The sequence below is a fragment of the Hippopotamus amphibius genome, chromosome 15 (assembly GCF_030028045.1).
Source record: "Hippopotamus amphibius kiboko isolate mHipAmp2 chromosome 15, mHipAmp2.hap2, whole genome shotgun sequence".
NCBI lineage: Eukaryota > Metazoa > Chordata > Mammalia > Artiodactyla > Hippopotamidae > Hippopotamus > Hippopotamus amphibius.
Genome location: NC_080200.1, coordinates 1,530,199 through 1,550,475, shown reverse-complemented (window position 1 = coordinate 1,550,475; position 20,277 = coordinate 1,530,199). Strand labels below are relative to the sequence as shown.

The window sequence follows — 20,277 nt, the reverse complement described above, 5'->3', positions numbered from 1 at the left end:
CGAGGAAGCCAGGGTCATCCTCATCCCCGTTTAATCAGAAATCTTCATTTGCCCCTGCCGTGCCGCACAGCATATTCACAGGTTCTGGAGATGGACATCTTTGGGGACGGTGACCCTGCCTGCCACAAAAACTGAGGCATTTTTCTCAGAAATGCCAAATCATGAGAAATTAGGGAGCATCTGGCATCCCGAGCCCTTGCCCTGGGCGATGCCAGGAACGCAGAGAGCCCGGCGCCAGCTCCCGCAGTGCTCCAAAAACGCCTCCCTGATAAAGCAACAGCTTCACTGTCTGCAGAGGGCCTGATCCTGAGGTGGGCTGGCCGGGCAGGGTCAACGCAGGGGTGACACACACGGGGGCCACTTTTCAGGGTGAGCTGAGGCAAGAGGTCCCAAAGTCTAGGCCTCTGGGGAGGACTCTCCAATGGGGCTTAGCTGGGCATGTCAGGGTGCTGAGCAGATGTCAGCTGGCACCTGCTCTCCTCCCCCACAAAGGCCCCCTGAACACTCCAAGCAGGCGTCATCTCGAGGCAGGCAGGGGGGGATCCCTGGGCACCGTGCCTGTCCTGGGTGGAGAAGTCCCTGGGGATGTCACTTGTCCCAGCCCAGCACTTCTGCCCACCCGCCAAACCCCATCCCAGGGTGAGGTGAGTGAGGCACTGACCTGGGGCAGAAAATTTAAGGGGACACCCAGACCTCAGTCATCAAGATCAATATTCTACAAATGAAATTCATTCATGCCCCAAGTCCCGAGAATATCAACCTTTTAAATAAAGACAGGATCCAGGGACTTCCCTGGTGGCGCAGTGGTTAAGAATCCCCCTGCCAATGCAGGGGACACGGGTTCCATCCCTGGTCCGGGAAGATCCCACATGCCACGCAGCAACTAAGCCTGTGTGCCACAACTACTGAGCCTGTGCTCTAGAGTCCTCGAGCCACAACTCCTGAAGCCCGTGTGCCAAAACTACTGAGTCTACACGCTGCAGCTACTGAAGCTCGAGAGCCTAGAGCCCTTGCTCCGAAACAAAAGTCACCACAATGAGAAGCCCACACACGGCAATGAAGAGCAGCCCCAAAACTAGAGAAAGCCCATGAGTAGCAACAAAGACCCAACGCAACCAAAAACAAAAAAATAAAATAATAATGTTTAAAAAAAAAAAAAGACAGGATCCACTCCACTTTGGCCCGACCCTACCTCCCTCCCCATACCCCAATCCTGGCCCTGGTGCCAATAAAATTTTATTCACAAAAACAGCCAGCCAGCCCTAGGGCCAGAGTTCGCAAATAAGATTTTTTTTAACAATGTAATGTTACATTGTTACATTCCAATGTTGTTTATCTTGATTACTGTTTTTTTTTTTAATTTATTTATGTGGCTGTGCTGGGTCTTAGTTGTGGCACGGTGGGATCTAGTTCCCTGACCCAGGATTGGACCCAGGATTGACCCCAGGCCCCCTGCCTTGGGAACACGGAGTCTTAACCACTGGGCCAGCAGGGAAGTCCCTACCGGGATGTTTTGTTTTGTTTTTTGTCTGTTTCTGTTTTGTTTTGTTTTGTTGGCGTCACCTTAAATTCTGTGCCAGAGGTGAGTGCTTTGCTTACTTCATCCTAATGAGTCCTGGATGGGAGCCGTGGCCTGGCTGGGTGACCCCCAAGGGTCTCATGAAGGGAAGAATAAGCCCTCGTGGTCAGCAGGGGTTTGGGCAGTAAGGAGGCCACTTCCTCGGCACCTCTGGTCCCTCTGTTCCACCTGGAACAGCCCAAGATTTGTGGAATCCTCGTCCCGTGCAATTTGCAGATCCTTCCTCGAGTCCGCCATTCTCCAGCTGCATGATTCTGAAATCTGCCCAAATCACAGGCTGCCCCACGGATTAAGGACAAAAAGAATAAATTCTGTGAATTACAGAAGCTGGGTGCTGGGAAAGACAAAATATTGAATCCAGTTACAGACCCTCACGCTGGAAATGTTGGGGGGGCAGCAGGTCAGTGTGGCCCCAGATGTGGCGGGAGACGCACCTGGAGGACGCCATGAGATGGATTTGTCTTCTTCCTCACGCCCAGGGGGCACCCAGCAATGGCCTGTGGACCGCTCAGCCCAGCTTGGACCTGCTGTGTGACCCTGCGTGGACTCCAGCCCTCTCTAGGGTTAATGCCCCTACGAAAGCAAAAACATATTTGCATCTTCGCATCTGCAGTGATTTCTTGGTTCTTCCCTTACGGGGGGTGGGGGGTTGGGGGGGGGTGGAGAGGCTGGGTTTCAGCTGAGATGCCTGTCACACCTCCGTGCAGGTAGGGCAAGCCTCAGGCCCCCAGACAGCTTCCACAGTGTGTGCTTAAGCTAGAATTTTACACTGTCTGGCTTTCCCTGGAATTTCATCATTCTTGATTTTCCGTGTGTGGGAATTCTGTATCAGATGTCTTTCTAAATCAATGTATTAAGGCGGTGGGGGAAAGGGAAGTGAGTTGATTAAAGTTTTAAAGAAAATCCAGCGAGTGTGGCTGTCAGGAGGCAGCAAACAGGAGCCACTTTTCTTTATTTGCTGGAACAGAGAGGGGTGGTGACTGGCCCAAGGTCACACAGCAAGTCAGAGCAGAGCTGGGGCTCAAATGGAGTGGTACCTGCCTAGGGCCCTGGGATGGGTGGGAGGTGGGGGCACTCGCACTGGGGGCCTCTCAGATGACCTTGCAGAAGGGGAAGTGGCTCTGGAGGAAGTAAAACCGACAGAGGAAAGGGTCACCTGGTCACATCTCTCCCTAAACAGTCACTGCTGGGGTTGCCTGACCTCCCCAAAGGCGGCGGAGTCTAAAAAGTTTCCACCCTCCCAATCTCTCAGGGCTCCCCTCTGCCGCGCCCCCCTCGTGTAACCTTCGAGACCTCCGCCCATCTTCACATCTCCTCCCACCCCGCTTTCAGCCCTGGAAGCAGGCAGCCTTCTTAGGGAAGTCATGCAGAGAGCCCCACTCCTGCGGGGGCCTGCGGTCTAACAGTTGCCTGGGCGTTTCCGGTTCACTGCCAGCCATCGGTCAGACACTCCGGGAGGCCAGGGGCTCCAGCTATTGAGAGTTTGTCCCCAAGGCCCCCCTGCCCCGAGGTCACTCCAGTCCTGAAGGTAGGGCGCTCCGGGAGGGGGGCTGGGGCGGGAAGTGGGCAGAAGCAGAAGCTTTTCAAGGTTGGGGCAACCTGGAACCTGGGTGGGGCAGGGCTGGGGCCCAGGCTGCTGTTCACAACTGCAGGGTTTGAGGGGGCCGCGCTCTGGGGACAAGCACGGGTCTCTGAGTATCGTCGCTGGCCCCCGGCTGCTCCCCCCACCCCTTGATGTCTTGCCCTCACAGCTGGACACTCTGTCCATATTACAAAGGTACAGTGTCCTTCCCACCGCCCTGAAAGGCTGATGGGGGACATTTGCTCAGAGAGGTCAAGCAACCCTCCCAGGGCCACACAGCAGGTGCTGGGCCCCTCCTACACATGCCCTCCACTTTGACCTTCCCCCAGCAGCATGAGCAACCCGGAGCATCCCACCAAGACTCCCGGGGCCAGTGCCTCCACCTGGCAGACTCAGCCCACGTACAGCAACCTTGGTGAGAGTCCGGGAGGGGCCCCAGGTGGGACGTGGGACAGGTGGCCGGTGAGGCAGCCAGAGCAGGAAGGTTGAGTCTTTCGTTACCATCTAAGGACCCTCTGCCCGACGATGGCTTGACTATAGCAGCTTTTAAATTTATTTATATATTGTTTGGCCACGCTGTGTGGCATGTGGGATCGTAGTTCCCCCACCAGGGACTGAAGCAGTGCTCCCTGCAGTGGAGGTGCAGAGCCCTAACCACTGGACCACCAGGGAAGTCCTATAGCAGCTTTTAAACTATCTTTAATAAAACTCTATGTTTAAAAAAAAAAAAAGCTGGATCACTAGCTTCTGAAAATGAGGAAACGGGGGTTCAGAGAGGCTCAGTCACCTGCCCAGAGCCACGCAGGGAAGTGGGGGGTCGCCTGGGCTGGGCCGGATGTTTCTCTGTCACTGACTCATCTGTAAACTGGAGACGGCATCCCTACCCCACAGGCGGGCACGGGGTCGTTGGGGGTTGCTATTTCCCGCTCCCCTCCCCCCCTTGTTTTTTTTTTTGGCCTCAACGCTGGGCTTATGGGATCTCAGTTTCCTGACCAGGCATTGAACCAGAGCCACCGCAGTGAAAGCGCTGAGTCCTAACCGCTAGACCACCAGGGAACTCCCCGTTTTTTCTATTCTGAAAGGAAGGAATTACGGCCAAGGGTGGAGTCAGGTGCACGGGACCCCACACTCCGCGTGTCCTCACGCCCCTCCCCCACTCCCTCCCCCCACAGGTGAGGTCCGTGCCCACCTGCTGCCCTCCAAGGCCTGCCGCCCACGGACATCAGAGCCTCCCTCCACTGAGCCGCAGCCCCTGCCCCCTCCCCTGCCCAAGAAGACCCTGACCAGGACCCAGTCGCTGCCCACCAACAAGGCCCCCAGCCCCAGCCCCGCTCGAGCAGGGCTGCCTCGGAAGCCCCTTCGGGGATCCTGCAGCGTGGACGAGAGCCAGGCAGGAGGCGACAGGGCGGGGCCGGCCTGTCCCCCTGCAGAGCTGCCCTTCTGCTCGCTGGACACCGAGCTGGGCCTCTCCCTCCACGACCTGCACCGCCCGGAGGCCGTGCACGCCGCGCTGGAGGCCCTGCAGCTGGAGGGCCTCCGCGCCGTGCACGCCCGGCTGCACGCCCGGCTCCTGGGGGGCCGCCCGGGCCCCTGCCGCCCCGGCCACCGCTTCCGCCTCCTGGACAGCTCGCCTTGCGTGGAGAGCGGGGACGCGCTCTACTACCGCCTGGTGCGCGAGGACGAGGAGGCGTGGCACCTCCTGGCTGCCAAGGTGAGCCCCGCCTCCGCCCCGCCCCCTCGGAGGTTTCCCCAAGGTCCCGTTCAAGGCACAACCCAGGGCTCTTTAGACTCAGGCCTAATTGCTTATTTTGCAACTAAGGTACGAACTAACACCGTCAGCCCTTGGAACCACGTTTCTAAGGTGTGGGGCCACCTACATTTGAATCACCTGAGAGTCTTGTTACTCTCTCCCCACGCCTCTCAGGGGCCCAGGAGCCTGCGTTTTAACTCACTCCCCAGTGAGTTCTGCCGCTAGGAACTCACAGCCGGCTGACAGCTACTACTTTCCATCACCGTCTTCAACAACATGTACTGAGCGCTGTTCCTTCATGTCTCGTGCTCTTCTAAGGACTCTTAGACACTTTCCTTCAGCTGATCCTCACGCGAGCATCACCACGTTTTGGTATAAGATGCTGCTGTTTTATGCACCACCAAGGGAAAAAAAAAGATTCCCGTCAAATAAACCTCACCCATTCAACAGAATATGTTATTATGGACCCATTTTACAGACCGGAGCGTGGAGGGAGGAAGTGGTTGCTGGCTGTGAATTCTTTAGGTGACAGCATGATCTTGGCTCTGTCTCAGAGGCCACTGGGGAATTCATTTTGAAAATACACACTCCCTGAGCCCCACCTCAGCACCTGTACTTTTTAACCCCTGCCCCAAGGTGATTCAAATATAATCCCCAGAGCTGACGCTCTCCTACTTTCTAGAAAGAGCATTGCTGTCCAATACTGCAGCTGCCGGCCATGGGTGACTTCTGAGCATTTGAAATGGGGCTGGTCCTGATTGAGATGTGCTCTGAGTGCCAAATATACACCAGGTCTCCAAGACTTAGTATCAATAATAATAACAATAATGTAAAAATCTCACTAATACGTTTCACTGATGACCTGTTGAATGATTACATTTTGGATATACTGGATTAAATAAAACAGATCATACAAGTTACTTTCAAGGTCATACAACTCAATATTAAAAAAAAAAAAACCTAATTAAAAAATGAGCAGGGTTTCCCTGGTGGTGCAGTGGTTAAGAATCCGCCTGCCAATGCAGGGGACATGGGTTCGATCCCTGGTCTGGGAAGATCCCACATGCCGTGGAGCAACTAAGCCCGTGTGCCACAACTACTGAAGCCCGTGAGCTGCAACTACTAAAGCCTGCGGGCCTAGAGTCCATGCTCCACAACAAGAGAAGCCACCGCACTGAGAAGACCACATACCACAACGAAGAGTATCCCCCGCTCACCACAACTAGAGAAAGCCCATGCGCAGCAATGAAGACCCAACGCAGCCAAAAAAAAAAATGGGCAGGAGACCTAAAGAGACATTTTTCCAAACAAGACATACAGATGCCAACAGGCCCATAAAAAGATGCTCAATATCACTAATCAGAGAAATGCAAATCAAAACCAGGAGGTATCACCGCACACCTGTCAGAATGGCCATCATCAAAAAGACCACAAATTACAAATATTGGCGAGGATGTGGAGTGAAAAGAACCCTGTGCACTGTTGGTGGGAATGTAAAATGGTGCAGCCACTATGGAAAACAGTTTAGAAGTTCCTCAAAAAACTAAAAAGGGAACTACCATATGATCCAACAATTTCACTCCTGGGTATATATCCAGAAGAAACTAAAGACACTATTTAGAAAATATCGATGCATCCCAATGTTCATAGCAGCATTATTTACAATAGCCAAGGCATGGAAATAACCTAAGTGTCCATCAACAGAAGATTCGGAATATATAGACAATGGAATACTACTCAGCCATAAAAAAAAAAAGAATGTAATTTTGCCATTTGCAACAACATGGATGGACCTGGAGGGGATTATGCTTAGTGAAATAAGACAGAGAAAGATAAATCCTGTATGTTTTCAATCATATGTGGACTCTAAAAAATAAAACTAGTGAATATTTTTTAAAAAAAAGTTTCTTTCACCTGCTTCTTTTCACTTCTTTAATGTGGCTACTGAGTGACTTCCCTGGTGGCGCAGTGGTTAAGAATCCTCCTGCCAATGCAAGGGACACGGGTTTGATCCCTGGGCTGGGAAGATCCCACATGTCTCAGAGCAACAAAGCCTGTGCGCCACTGAAACAGAACAGGACCCTAGGGTCCTTGTCATCCCCCCATCCACCCCCATCTCCCCCCCCCACCACGTCCTCAGCCTGCCTTTCATCTGTGGAAAACCTTTAGCCAAAGAAGTTTAATCAGAGAAGTGAGAAAATGCAGAAACAAAAGAAAACAAAGGAGACTGAATAATAATAGTTTAGTCATTAAGCCTAGTCAAGGACCTTTACTTCCTTCTCAGGGGCTATATGCTGAGCCATGTCCTTCGAGCTGTCTTATAAAGTCTGAAACCCCCACCAGGTGGAAGAAGTTAACGACACAATGGCCAGGCTGTAGCCATGACATAAGCTGCCCCAATTCCGAGAACTGGCCTCAAAGAAATGGAAAAAAAATGACCCTGGAACTGAAGATTAACTGTACCTAAAACAATCAAGATGACGCTGGTCAGACCACCGCAGGGCCGATTTCTAGATGACGGTCAGAGCTGCCTGTGCTGTTTCTGGATGTAGCCCCCTCCCTCTGTCTATAAAAGCTCTTGCCCCCTGATTGTCAGGGCAGGGGGTGGGAGGTCGGCCTTTGGACAGGCGTGTCCCCCCCCCCCCACCCCGACCAGGTTGCCGGCATCCAAAATAAAGCAAACTTTCCTTTCCACCAACCTGGCCTCTTCATTGGCTTGTAAGCAAAGAGCAGCCGGACCACAGCTTCGGTGACACCACAACTACTGAAGCCTGCATGCCTAGAGCCTGAGAGCCACAACTATTGAGCCCATGTGCTGCAACTACTGAAGCCCATGCGCCTAGAGCCTGTGCTCCACAACAAGAGAAGCCACTGCAATAAGCCCACGCACCACAACAGAGTATCCCCTGCTCTCCGCAACGAGAGAAAGCCCATGCGCAGCAACAAAGACCAAACACAACCAATAAATACATAAATAATTTTTTTTTTAAATGTGGCTACTGAAAGATTTGAATTACACCGTGGCCCGAGTTGCATTTCCACTGGACAGCCCAGCTCTGGCACCTTTGCTGTCATCTCTCTTGTTACCATGCGGCAAGAACCAGCCCCTTTGGCCGGCTGGAAAGTTTGACCCCTAAACACCATCCTCCCCAGTGTAGCTTTCCTTACAATCACGCTGGCTTCTAACATCCGAATTAACACGAACCCCTGCTTCTGGAGCGATGCAGGGATAGTGAGCAAGTTGAGGTGGGTGGGAAGGCTTCAGAACAGGTAGAGCCGCGGGGCAAGCTGTGCTGGTTTGCGGGGTGGGAGGGGACACTGTGGTTAGGCTCTGAAGACTCCCCTCTGCCCCGCAGGTGCCCAAGCCAGGAGCTGAGGAGCCCAACCCCTGGGGCCTGGAGCTGCAAGCCTTGCTGGCCCCTCATTTCAACCTCCAGGGGCTGTGTGGTCTGGTGCCGGTGGGCGCACTGCCCGAGGCGCCCTGGAGAGGCCCGGTGGCGCTGGCGGCGGAGGTGCCCGAGCTCACCGTGGCCCAGTGGCTGGTGGAGGCAGGCGCACAGCCGCCCGGGGAGTTCGCAAGGGCCGTGGCCCTGCTGCTCCTGCAGCTGAGCGCCGCCCTGGAACGCCTGGAGGCGCGGGGTGCGGCCCTGGCCGAGCTGCGCCCCGAGAACCTGCTGCTGGTGGCGCCGCGGGGCTGCGCGACCGCCCGGCCCCCGCGCCTGTTGCTGGCGGACTTCGGCCGCCTCCGCCAGAGGCCCCCGGGCCCCCCGGGTGTCCACGCGCGGCAGCTGGGCCGCCTGCTCCGAGAGCTGCTTGGCCCCGGCGCGCCCTTGGCCACGTCCTTGGCCGCGGGCCTGGAGCGCCTGGCGGCCCAGCTGGCCCGCACGCGGCCCTCGGCGGCCCGGACGCGCGGCGCGCTGCAGGCGCTGCTCTGGGGGCCCGGGCCGGAGCTGTGCGGCCGCGGGGCCCCGCTGCGGTCCTGGCTGCGCGTGCGCCGCGCGCTGCTGGTCGTGCACCTGGCCGAGCGGGCTGTGGGTGGGGAGGTGCCGGGCCTGGAGGACGGGCTGTGCTGTGAATACCTGGCCGAGGCCACCGAGGCCTCACTGGACCTCGCCCTGGAGCTGCTGCGGGACTGATCCTTCCCATGGGCCATGCCCTTGTTCCGGGCCTGGGGCTGGTGATAGGGTGGTTGCCCCCTTCCAGAAGGGACCAGAAGGGCAGCAGAGAATGCAACTGGGAACTTAGGCCCAAGCCCCCCACCCCCCAAAAGCAGGTGCCCACCTTCCAGGGCTGGGGGGTGATGGCCAGTGCCTGCTGAGGCTTTCTGATGCCAGCAAGGCCCACCCCTCTTCCCGCTGTGGAACCCCCTGCCAGGTAACGTCTCTCCCAGTGCGTGCAGCCCCGCCCACCGCCCTCCAGCAGCAGCCAAGGGGGCCCTTCTGATGGTCACTGTCTCCACGACAGTGTGGACACTCCTCCGAATGGACCAGGACATTCCTGGCCCCGGAGCACCCCGTTTGCTGAGCGTAGCCGTGTCAACGTTCTTGTCAAGAACAGCTTGGGGCCTCCAGGGGGGCAGGAGGCTCCCTGGAACCTGAGATGGCCAGCCCACCCCAGTGGGGTCACCTGCCCAAATGTTACCCTGGTTCCCATGCCCTGCCCCCACCCCCCCCCCCCCCCACTGCCTCCACCCACTGTGGCCTCCTTGCTGTCCTTCTGTGACACTAAATTCTGTCCAGCCACCAAGTACTTTGCACGGGCTGTTCCCTCTGCCAGACTGTCCCAATCTCATGTCTTCTAAGCAAATAAAGTTGCCCCTCCTGGACCCTCTCTTACTCCTCGCCCTGCTTCCCCCCAGAGCACCTGTCACCACCTGGAAGTATGTATCCATGGCTTTACCTGTCACCTGTTCAGCTCACTCATCAGGCTGGGAGTTCCCTGAGGACAGGGGCCAGGCTTAACCCACACGAGGTGTTTGAAGTGCTTAGGATAATGGAGTAAACGAAGCTGTATGCATCAGGGGACGGGAGGGAGAGAGTGAGGTCTCGCTTTACACCTCTGAGAAGTGGACACAGGAGCCCTGAGGGTCCCACTGCCCTAGCCTGGGGTCCCCAGTCACGCCCCTTCACTCGCCCCAACCCCACCATGGCCATCCTGGGGGGAGCTTTCCAAGCCCCAGGTATGACCGGGTCCCTCTCCTGCTCAGACCTCTCCCGTGGCTCCCCAGCACCCTCAGAACACAACGTGGCTCCCCGAAAGGCCCTGCACGCTCTCCGGCCACGCCTCCTGCCACACGGCCCACCCGTGGAGGTGCCTCCAGGCCTCGCCCGTTGTTCCTTCCCACACACCCTGCACCCCAACTCCGAGGTCCTTTCTCTGCCCTTGCCCTGCCTGCGTGGCCGGAGTGTCGGCGGTCTCACCAGACCTCCAAAGCCGACCCCATCATCTCTCAGGCAGCTGAAGAGCCCCCCCAAGCCCCCAGCGCGCTTGCCTCCCTCTAGAGCGCCTTCTCGTCAGCAGGAGGTCCTCGCCTTACGGCCTGTGTGTCCACCCTCTGCGTCCACCCCAGGCCGCGCGCCCGGACGCAGCCAGCAGGCGGCGCTGCAGCCCGCGGCTCCCCCGCCCCGCCCCGCCCCCGCGGCCCCGTCTGCCTTCCGGTCCCCCCCTCCCCCCGGCAGCGCGCCTGCCCCAGCGGGACACCGCACAAGGGCTAAGGCGGGGGGCAGGCGGGGCCCATGGCCAATCCCCCCACCGGGAAAGTCGCAGCCAGCCGCGCCCCGCCCCAGGCCACTTCCCGGGACCCAGGAAACAGCGCCAGCCACTCCAGCCCGCCTCAGGCCTCGGGGACCCTGCAGACGGTGGGAGGGAGAGCTGCGGAAGGGGCCGGCCCGGGGGACGCGCCGGGGCGGAGCTGCCCAGGTGACCCCACACGGCGGGCTGCAGCCAGAGCGCTGAGACCAGGCCCTGGGCCCCCCGCGCCGCCGATGAAGGGGGGCGGCCACTCAGCTCGGGAGGCTTGCACAGGCCCCTCTCCCCTCCGCCCCAGCCCACCTGCCCTCCAGTCGGGCGACGGCGGCCCTGTCAACCACTGAGGCCACACACGTCTTGGAGGTGTGATCACTTTTATTTGGATTTTTGAGAGCAATAGAAGGGTAGATTAATACCTATCTTTCCAAGTTAAGAGGCCTAAGACCGTTTCCAAAAGACTTGAAATAAGAAACTCCTCCTCAAAGTACAAGGATAATCTGAATCATCTTAAACCAGCAATAAAAAAGTAAAATATAAATTTTTATTTAGAATTAAAGCAAATACTTCAGTATCACAAACACAATATTAAACTTCAAGAAATACACAGCTAATTTGGAGTGAGCGTTTATTTGCACAATTACAACATGCGGACACACGCAGCAGGTGAGCAGGCTGCCTGGTCAGGGCGCAACAGGTCGCGCCGAGCACACACCGAGGGCCCCGGGCGTCGCACTACTCCTCCTCCCCCGAGGACTCTCTCTCAAACGTGTAGGCCATGAAGCAAGCGTCGGGTCTCTTGGGGACAAGGGGATGCCCCGGTCTCACAATCTCAAAGCCCAAAAAGCTGAAGGTACGGAGCAAGGCGGCTGTGGAGCAGACCCCACCAGATCAGAACCCCGTCCCCCCGGCACAGCCCAGGGTCCTGCCGCCCGGAAGCGCCCGAGACGGCGGAGGCCCGAGTCTAGGGAAGGTGGGTGCCCAGCAGGGAGGGGGCGGCCTCCCCGCTTCTCTGCCCCCCTAGAGGTCGGGGACAGCGGTCACCTACCTCGGTCCTCGCGGTTCTTGTGGAAGCAAATAAACACGTGGTCAGCGCGGAGCTGCTCCTCAGCAAACTCGAGGAGCACTGCGAAGCTGAGGTTCCCGCATAGTCAGGACCCGCCCCCCACGCCCAGAGGCCTCCACTCGCCCACTTGCCTGTGGCCTCATCTGCAGGCAGCACCAGACGCCCCCCAGTCCCCTCCAGAGTCAGCCGCTGCAGCCAGGTGGTTGGGGGGGGGGGGCGTCCTGGGCACGGCGGGGTATCTCTGGCCCCACCCACTTGATGCCGGGAGCAACACCCCCAATGTGCACCCACGGAAGTCCCCCGGGTGATGCTCCTGGTCCACTGCTTCAAAGGGGAACCCCCACCCCACCCCACTACAGCAGCAGCCCGCCTGGCTCCTGACTCAGGCTTCCCGGCTCCGAGTCCAACTCTGAGATGTTGCCACCCTCTGCCTTCTTCCGCCCCGCGGCGCACACGCCCGCCCTCACCTGTCCTTGCTCCCCTCGGGCAGAGCGCCGCCCGGGATCTCGATGTAGAGGCAGCTGTTGCTCAGCACCGCTCTCCAGTTAATGTGTTTGGCGTCTGTGAGCCTGGACTGGACGTTAAAAATTCTCGTCTTGTCATTAGACGGTAGTTCCTCTGTTACATTCAGCCGATTATCCTGTGGAAGACGACCAACCCCAACCTTGGACGCCAGCCTTCACAGGCTGGGGATCTTCCCCCCGCTCCCCGCACAATCCGCAAACCCCCAAAAAGCACCACGATGACCCCTCCCCGGCGCACCGCAGCGCCGATGTCTGGGTGAGGACCCCCGGGCCTCAGGGGCGGTGGCTGCGCCCAGGCCAGAGCAGGAGCCCCCCCGCTGAGGTGCAACCAGGAGCTGCCACCGGCTACCGGGGGCTCGGGCCTGCGCTGCACCTTTCATCCTTCAACCTTGGATTCACAGGCTGCGATACATCAACGTAGAGCTCCCGGCACGCGACCGGTGCAGGACACACTCCCGCCCGCTGCCAGGCACAGTGTCTGCCCCCGCGCCCCCGGCCCCCCGACGTCAGAGAAAGCGCATACTCACAGAGTAAAAGACGTTAGCTGAAAGATTGTGATCCCTCTGACTATTCCCTCGCCCACCTGGGATCTTCAGGGGTGGGTGAGGGACATCAGGAGCACCACCGAGGCCCCGGACCCAGGTTACTACAGCAGTGGACGGAGACCCTGGAACTGCGGGACACGGGCGCGTGAGCAGCACCGGCAGGAGGCCCGCCGGCCCCAGCAAGGCCACGCCGAAGGCCACGGCCTGCCCGAGCCCGGGTGCGCCCGGGACCCCGCCGGCCCCCCGCCCGCGCGATGTGTACACCGGGCCTCAGAACCGGGCGGGGACGCCGGGGGAGGGCCGGCCGGCGCCCCGGGAGCCTCCGCCCTGCGGGCCGCCCCGCCCCCCCCCCCGCGCCCGCTCCACTTCCCCTTCCCCGCGCGCGGCCAGCCCTCCCGGGCCCGCCGCCCCGTCTCCCCTCGGAAGCAGCCCCCGCCGCGGGGGCGCCGGAGCCCGGGCCCGAGGAGACGCCCGCCCGCCTGCGCGCTCCCCGCGGCCCCCGGTTGCGTCATCCCGGCGGCGCGGCCCTCGGCCCGGGGGAGCTTTCCGCAGCCGCGCAGCCGGCGGCGCCGGCAGCCATTTGCTGCGCAGCGTAAACAGCCCCGCGGTCGCTTCCGCCTCGCGCGCCTCCCATCCTGGGTGCCCGACCCGAGGACGCGGGCCTCGCGGCTCCGAGACCCCCGCCCCCGGCCGCCCGCGGGAAGGGATGGTCGAGCCGCCGCCCCCGACAGGAGCCCGGGCGCCGTCTACGTGGCGCTGCCCGGCTCCTCCGCGCATCCTCGGGGCTAAAAAGGGACCGCGAGCGCGGCCGCGTCCCGGGACCACGTCGGGGCGGTGGGGGGGAGGGGAGAGGGGGACGAAGGAGGGGGAGGGGACAGCCGCCCCGCCGAGCGCGTCCACCCGCGGGGCGCCCGCAAAACACAGGTCCCGGGGACCCGCGGCCCCGACCCCGCCTCGGGCCAAACCCGACCCCGGAACCTCGCGCCCCCGGATCGGGCCGTGGGCTCCCGTGCCCCCCAAGCCCTACCAGACGCCCCAGAGACCCCCGCACCCCACGTCCGACCAGGCACCCTGGGGGCCCGGGCATCCCGGCAGACACGCCGGCGCCCCCCGGGCCCGCCCCGCCCCGCCGAGAACCCGCCCCCTGCGCGATTGTGGCCTCGACAAAGGGGCGGGCCTCGCGCTCCCGGGGCCCCCGCGCTCCGGGGCCCCCCGCCGGCCCGCGCGGCGGCGCTTCTGGAAGCTTCGGGCGGGGGCGGGGCGCTCACCTCTCGCTGCTGCGGCCTCCGCGGCTGTGCAGGCTGAGGAGCGGCATGGCGCGGGCGGCGTGGACGGTGGCGCTGGGTTTATCCCCCTCCTTCTCTCTGGCGAAGCAGTGGCTGTTGAGGATCCGCTGCAGGGAGGATTTCACCATCCGGCCGCTGGGGTCCGAAACCAGGAAAACCTCCGCTGCGCCTCCCCGCGCCGCCGCCGCTGCTCGCCGTTCGCAAAATGGCGCCGCCGCCGCCGCCCGCCTTTATAGGCCCCGCACCCAGGCCACGCCCCCCAACGCCGCGCGCACGCGGCCGCGCTAGGCGGCGGAGGGGCACCCCCCGGGAACCCAGGCGCGCCCTCCCCTCTCGGCGTCTGATTGGCAGACGGCCAGGGACACGGGGCGGGGCCGCGCCTCGGATTGGGCGGGACGCTTCGGGTCCCGCCCCCCCGATGGCGTAGCTCTACGGGCGCGCGGACGGGGGAGGGGCCTCCGGGGCGTCGGGCACGCGCGGCGCGCGCCCCCCGCCCCGCCCGCACAGCCGGGCCTAGGGGCCGGGGCGCGGCGCGGGGCCGGCGTGCGGGGGCCTCGCGGGGGCCGTGTCGCCGCCGTGGTCCCCGTGGCCCTCGCGTGGGTCCCTTCCCTCTCCCGGGCGGCTCTGGGCGACACAGGCCCCGGCTGTTTGGGGAAGGGGGGCGTCCCTGCGCCCCCATCCTCCCCCCCATAGAACCAAATTATTTTCAATTTTAACCTCTCAGTGATCGATTCTAATAATGATTTTAGAAAGGAGTCGGCCTTTCACGCGTTGAGACAATGTACAGTTAAAAACAGAACTTCCGATGTTGAAGATGCTACTTAAGTTTAGCAAAACATTTCTGGACACGTTGGCACTTAAGCAGGAACGCTTTCCCTCGCGGTTGGGCTCACACAGGTGTTTCACGTGTGACCGGAAACTGGCCCCAAGCAAAAATGCTGTTCTTGCGGGTCCCACTTAGTTTGATACTTGTCCAGAAATGGTCTCTGCAGAGTCACATTAAATGAAGCAACTCCTACCTGCGCCTCTGTCTCCACAAGCCCTGCCTGTCATGTTAATCGCATTTTTATTCCCCATCTCCTGTGTCCATCGGGGTTAGAGGCACAAACTTGCTGCAAAAGGACCTTGAGTTATTAGAAAACGGATAGAAATTTACTCCCCAAACCGTGTGCCAAGTCCCTGTGTGTCTCCAAATTCCCTCCGGTGTGGAAATCAGAATTGATTATTGACTTACACAGCTTCTATAAGTAATACAAAGGTCTAACTTCCAGCTCCCCTGTACGTATGGTCAACACTCAACAGAGACAACGGAAGAAATTTCCCAGGGAAAGAGTATTTAATCAATGACATGGCTTACAATTGCCGCTCACGGTGAAAACAGAAAGCAGGTGAATTTGTAGTTAAGTTTGGAATTGGTTTCGATGTTTCTTTTATTTCCAAGGCTCACTCCCACCCACCCACTTAGGTACGGTGCCACTTAAGTGTCCTCACTCTTTATGAGCCTCCTATGCTTTTTTTTTTTTTCCACTTTTTGACCACATGGTATCCCGGGCCCCCTGCAGTGGAAGCTCAGAGTCTTAACCACTGGACTGCCAGGGAAGTCTCTAGTTTACCATTATTTAGGCTCTGTTTTCTTGAGGCTGGAAGAGCCTCATGGCAGCTCTCCAGTGTGTTACACAGACGGGCGATTCTGGGCTAAGAGTCCAGCATCTGGAACTGCCCATGGCCGGCCACTGGTCACTGGGTCGAGCCATGTTTACCCCCCATGACTGAGGCCAGACAGTGACCAGGCGCCTAGCTGACCCCCCAGCACAGCGGGCTCAAGCCTGTGGCCTTGCAGCCACGCAGAACCCGGTCCAGGGGGCCGTCTCCAAGAATGCCTCACCTGCCAGCGCCGTCTCTGTGGGATGACATTTAGGCCACATCCAGGTCTCTTCAGTCCACAGGGAACCAGCAGGAAAGTCCAGACCCGAGACTCCGGGTGGGAGGTTCCTTCCTTATCAGCAGGCTCTGGGCTCTTGCTGGCTAAAGCAAGCTTTAATTTGGAATCACTGTGGTAGAAGGGGAAAAAATGTGGCCTCTTGGAATAAAAGCAAATTGCAGCAGCTTGGGAAAAAAACAGGGGCAGAGGAGAAAATGGGTTCACATGGGGTCAGGATGGGATGTGTCTGGGCATGTCGCCGTGGGGGCTCTGGGTGTTAGAGGGCCCCCAGCTCTGGGCGGAGATGTGGGGAACAGTGTCACGTCTCCCTCGTGGGAAGGGTGGGCTCCGGTTCTGGGGACAACCCTCCTTGCCTGCTTTTGGGGAGGTGAGAGTGACCCGGTACCGGATGACACAGGGTGGGGACTGTCCTCCTCGGCTCTGCGCCTGTGTGTGCACAAAGGCACCTGCCGCTGAGATTGTAAACACTGAACAACACCAGTTTCTCCTTCCGGGTTTCATCTGGTGCCCCAAACCTGGCTCACTGTCAGAACTCACTCGTGAGCCTGCAGTCAGGGTTGGTTGTTTTTCTTGTTGTTGTTTTGGGTTGGGTTTTTTTTTTTGGCCACACCACGTGGCACATGGGATCTTAGTTCCCCAATCAGGGATGGAACCCACCCCTTGCAGTGGAAGTGCAGAGTCCTAACCACTGGACAGCCAGGAAAGTGGCAGTTGGATTCTTTTTTTTTTAAATAATTAAATAAATTTATTTATTTACTTTTTGCTGCATTGGGTCTTCGTTGCCACACGAGGGCTTTCTCTAGTTGAGGTGAGCGGGGGCTACTCTTCATTATGGTGTGCAAGCTTCTCACTGCAGTGGCTTCTCTTGTTGCTGAGCATGGGCTCTAGGTGTGCGGGCTTCAGTAATTGTGGCACGTGGGCTCCATAGTTGTAGCTCGAGGACTCTAGAGTGCGGGCTCAGTAGTTGTCGTGCATGGGCTTAGTTGCTCCGTGGCATGTGGAATCTTCCCGGCCCAGGACGTGAACTGGTGTCCCCTGCATTGGCAGGCAGATTCTCAACCACTGCACCATCAGGGAAGCCCGAGGTTGGATTCTTGAGGCAGAAATGAGTTCTCAGACTCCATGTTCGGTGTCCTGGGCGCTGTGGGGGGTGGAACAGCAGCCCTGGCCCCACCCACTCGATGCCAGGAGCCCCTCCCCCCGTGTAACAACCACAGATGTCCCCAGGCATCATGCAGTCTCCCCCCAGTGTCACTTTCTCCTTCTTTCTCCCTCTAATCTGGGGACACCTGCAAGTGCTGGGCAGGGAAACCTCCACCCTGAGCAGACCACAGTGGAGAAGGCTCAGGGTGGGCACAGGTGCCCAAGGCAGCCACCCTCGCTGGGCTTCCTGGGGACGGAAAGAGAAATCAGGTGGGGTGACGGGGGTGGGGGGGTGGATAGGGGAGGGAAGGACTGGGAGTTTGGGATTAGCAGATGCAAACTAGCATATAGAGCATGGGTAAACAACAAAGTCTTATGGTACAGCACTGGGAACTATATTCAATATCCTGCAATAAACCATAATGGAAAAGAATATGGAAAAGAACATATATGTATGTATAACTGAATCACTTTGCTGTTTAGCAGAAATTACACTACATTGTAAATCAACTATACGTCAATAAAAAATAAAGAAATAAAAATTAAAAGGCAAAGAAAGAAAGAGAAAGAAAGAAGAAAAGAAAGAAATCAGACAGAGGGGAGGTGACTCGCTGGGAGCAGAGAGTCTGTGAGAGGTGAGGGCCCTGGACTGCAGGGAGGGCAAGAGGGGCATCAGGGAGGGCTTCCTGGAGGTGGTGAGAGCTGAGCTGCTGGGAAGGGACAACAGAAGACATGGGACAGGAATGTCAAGGATGGAGGGCCCATGCCCGGTGTCCTGATAAAATCAGCATGGAGAGCCCGGGGATTAGGACTTGGCGCTTTCACTGCCAAGGGCATGGGTTCAACTCCTGGTCAAGGAACTAGGATCCCACAAGACATGTGGCGCGGCCAAAAAAAAGTAAAAAGTCAGTATGGCAAGGCTGGTTAGACCAGAGGATGCCAGGAATCTCACTCGGATTTATAAAAAGACTTCCTGAGTGTAGTTGGCGAACAGTCCCCAAAGACCTCCCCGTACTAGTCCTGGGACCCTGCGGACGTGTCACCTCATAGGGCAGAGGGGACTTTGCAGGCCGGCTTAAGTTGAGGCCCCTGAGACAGGGACAACCTTGGATTCCCCGGGGGGCCCAGCGTCATCCCAGGGTCCTTATAAGAGGGAGCCGGGAGGGTCCGAGGCAGAGAGAGACGGGAGAGGCTGCGCGGCTGGCTGTGAGGAGGGAGGGAGGGGCCGCGAGCCAGGGACGCGGGGCCTTGAGACGCTGGAAAAGGCGGGAGCCGATGCTCCCCTGGAGCCTCCGGAGGGACCAGCCCTGCCTGGGTTTTAGCTCAATGAGGCCCAAGTCGGACTTCCCGCCTCCAGGACTGTGAGTGGATGAATCTGTGTGGTTTTAGGCCGCGGCCTTGATATTGATTTGCTCCAGCCGCCCCCTGGGAGCTCACACGGAGTGAGCGGGACATTCAGGATCTTCATGGGCCATGGGTGACATTCAGTGCACTTGGCAAAACCCACCTGACTGCGCCGTCAGGACGTGTACATGTCCCTCCAGTGAATTTCATGCAAACATTAAAGACGCAAACATAGTCAAATGATTTTTTTTTTTTTTTTTTAGCTCTGCAGCTTGCGGGATCTTAGTTCCCTGACCGGAGATCGAACCCCCGCCCCCTGCAGTGGAAGTACGGAGCCCTAACCACTGGACCACCAGGGAAATCTCTATTAAAGACACAAACAGTGGAACGTCCCTGGTGGTCCAGTGGTTAGGACTTCGCCTTCCAACGCAGGTGGTGCTGGTTCCGTCCCTGGCTGGGGAACTAAGATCCCACCTGCCACACAGCCAAAAAACCAAAACATAAAACAGAAGCAGTGTTGTAACAAATTCAATAAAGACTTTAAAAATGGTCCACATCAAAAAAAAAAAAAAGCTTTAAAAAAATAAAAATAAAAAAATAAAGACATAAACATTTATTGATCCGCAGTAAACAATGTGCCTGCTAAAATGGGTTGATGCCTGCAACAGACTTTGAACTGAAATTTTAAAAGTAATGTAGGTAGGGACTTCCTTGGTGGCACAGTGGTTAAGACTCCCCCTGCCAATGCAGGAGACACGGGTTCAATCCCTGATCTGGGAAGATTCCACATGCCGTGGAGCAGCTAAGTCCATGCACCACAACTACTGAGCCTACATGCCACAACTAGCGAAGCCCACTCGCCTAGAGTCCATGCTCGGGAACAAGAGGAGCCACCGCAAGGAGAAGCCCGCGTGAAACGGAACAGGACCCTATGGTCCTTCCCCTGCCCTCCATCCATTTCCCCCTGTTTTTTATCTGTGAAAAAATTTTAGCCAAAGAATAAGTTTAATCCGAAAAGTGAGAAAATACAGAAACAAAGGAAAACCGTCAAAGGAGACCAAATAATGACAATTTAGTCATTAAGCCTAGCTAAGGACCTTTAGCTCCTTCTCAAGGGCTATAGATAATATTCTGAGCCATGTCCTGGGAGCTGTCTTATAGAGACTGAAACCCCCACCAGGTGGAAGAAGTTAACTACAGGATGACCAGGCTGTAGCCATGACATAAGCTGCCCCAATTCCGAGAACTGGCCTCAAAGAAATGGAAAAAAAATGACCCTGGAACTGAAGATTAACTGTTCCTAAAACAATCAAGATGACGCTGGTCAGACCACCGCACGGCCGATTTCAAGATGACGGTCAGAGCTGCCTGTGCTGTTTCTGGATGTAGCCCGCTCCTCCTGTCTATGAAAGAAAGCTCTTGCCCCCTGACTGTCGGGCCAGGGAGCGGGAGTCGGCCTTTGGACAGGCATCTCCCCCCCCAACCCCCCCACCCCCTGACCAGGTTGCCGGCGTCCAAATCAAAGCAAGCTTCCCTTTCCACCAACCTGGCCTCTTTACTGGCTTTTGGACCCCACCGTTCGGTTACACGCGCACTGTGATGAAGAGTAACGCCTGCCCTCCACAACTAGAGAGAGCCCGCGCACAGCAACGAAGACCTAACGCAGCCCCCCCCCAAAAAAAAATAATTAAAAAAAAAAGTGATGTGGGTAAACAAAGACAGGACAAAGCGAATGCAACAAAACGCGACTTGCAGAGTCTAGGTGGCGGCG

At 58.0% G+C, this 20,277-nt stretch overlaps 2 protein-coding genes across 2 annotated transcripts; one reads left to right on the top strand and one right to left on the bottom strand.

Annotated features, from left to right (window-relative positions):
* Window positions 1–3,494: 3,494 nt before the first annotated feature.
* Window positions 3,495–9,047, top strand: PEAK3 (PEAK family member 3). Its single transcript, XM_057708254.1, has 3 exons — window positions 3,495–3,576; window positions 4,334–4,872; window positions 8,268–9,047. Exons 1-3 carry the CDS (start codon window positions 3,495–3,497, stop codon window positions 9,045–9,047), a joined length of 1,401 nt encoding a protein of 466 aa, XP_057564237.1.
* Window positions 9,048–11,016: 1,969 nt separating this feature from the next.
* OAZ1 (ornithine decarboxylase antizyme 1) lies at window positions 11,017–14,292 on the bottom strand. The gene is given in 6 exon segments (XM_057710199.1): window positions 11,017–11,525; window positions 11,705–11,790; window positions 12,190–12,362; window positions 12,774–12,860; window positions 12,862–12,919; window positions 14,060–14,292. Coding segments are annotated over 6 exon segments (684 nt in total). The 5' UTR covers window positions 14,206–14,292; the 3' UTR covers window positions 11,017–11,391.
* Window positions 14,293–20,277: the final 5,985 nt, after the last annotated feature.

What these genes read in the sequence shown, in the direction of transcription:
- PEAK3 (XM_057708254.1), top strand. Translation starts at nt 3,495, where the DNA reads ATGAGCAACCCGGAGCATCCCACCAAGACTCCCGGGGCCAGTGCCTCC. An exon ending in GCCCACGTACAGCAACCTTG is followed by an intron (nt 3,577 to 4,333) that starts GTGAGAGTCCGG and finishes CTCCCCCCACAG; the next exon opens with GTGAGGTCCGTGCCCACCTG. An exon ending in GGCACCTCCTGGCTGCCAAG is followed by an intron (nt 4,873 to 8,267) that starts GTGAGCCCCGCC and finishes TCTGCCCCGCAG; the next exon opens with GTGCCCAAGCCAGGAGCTGA.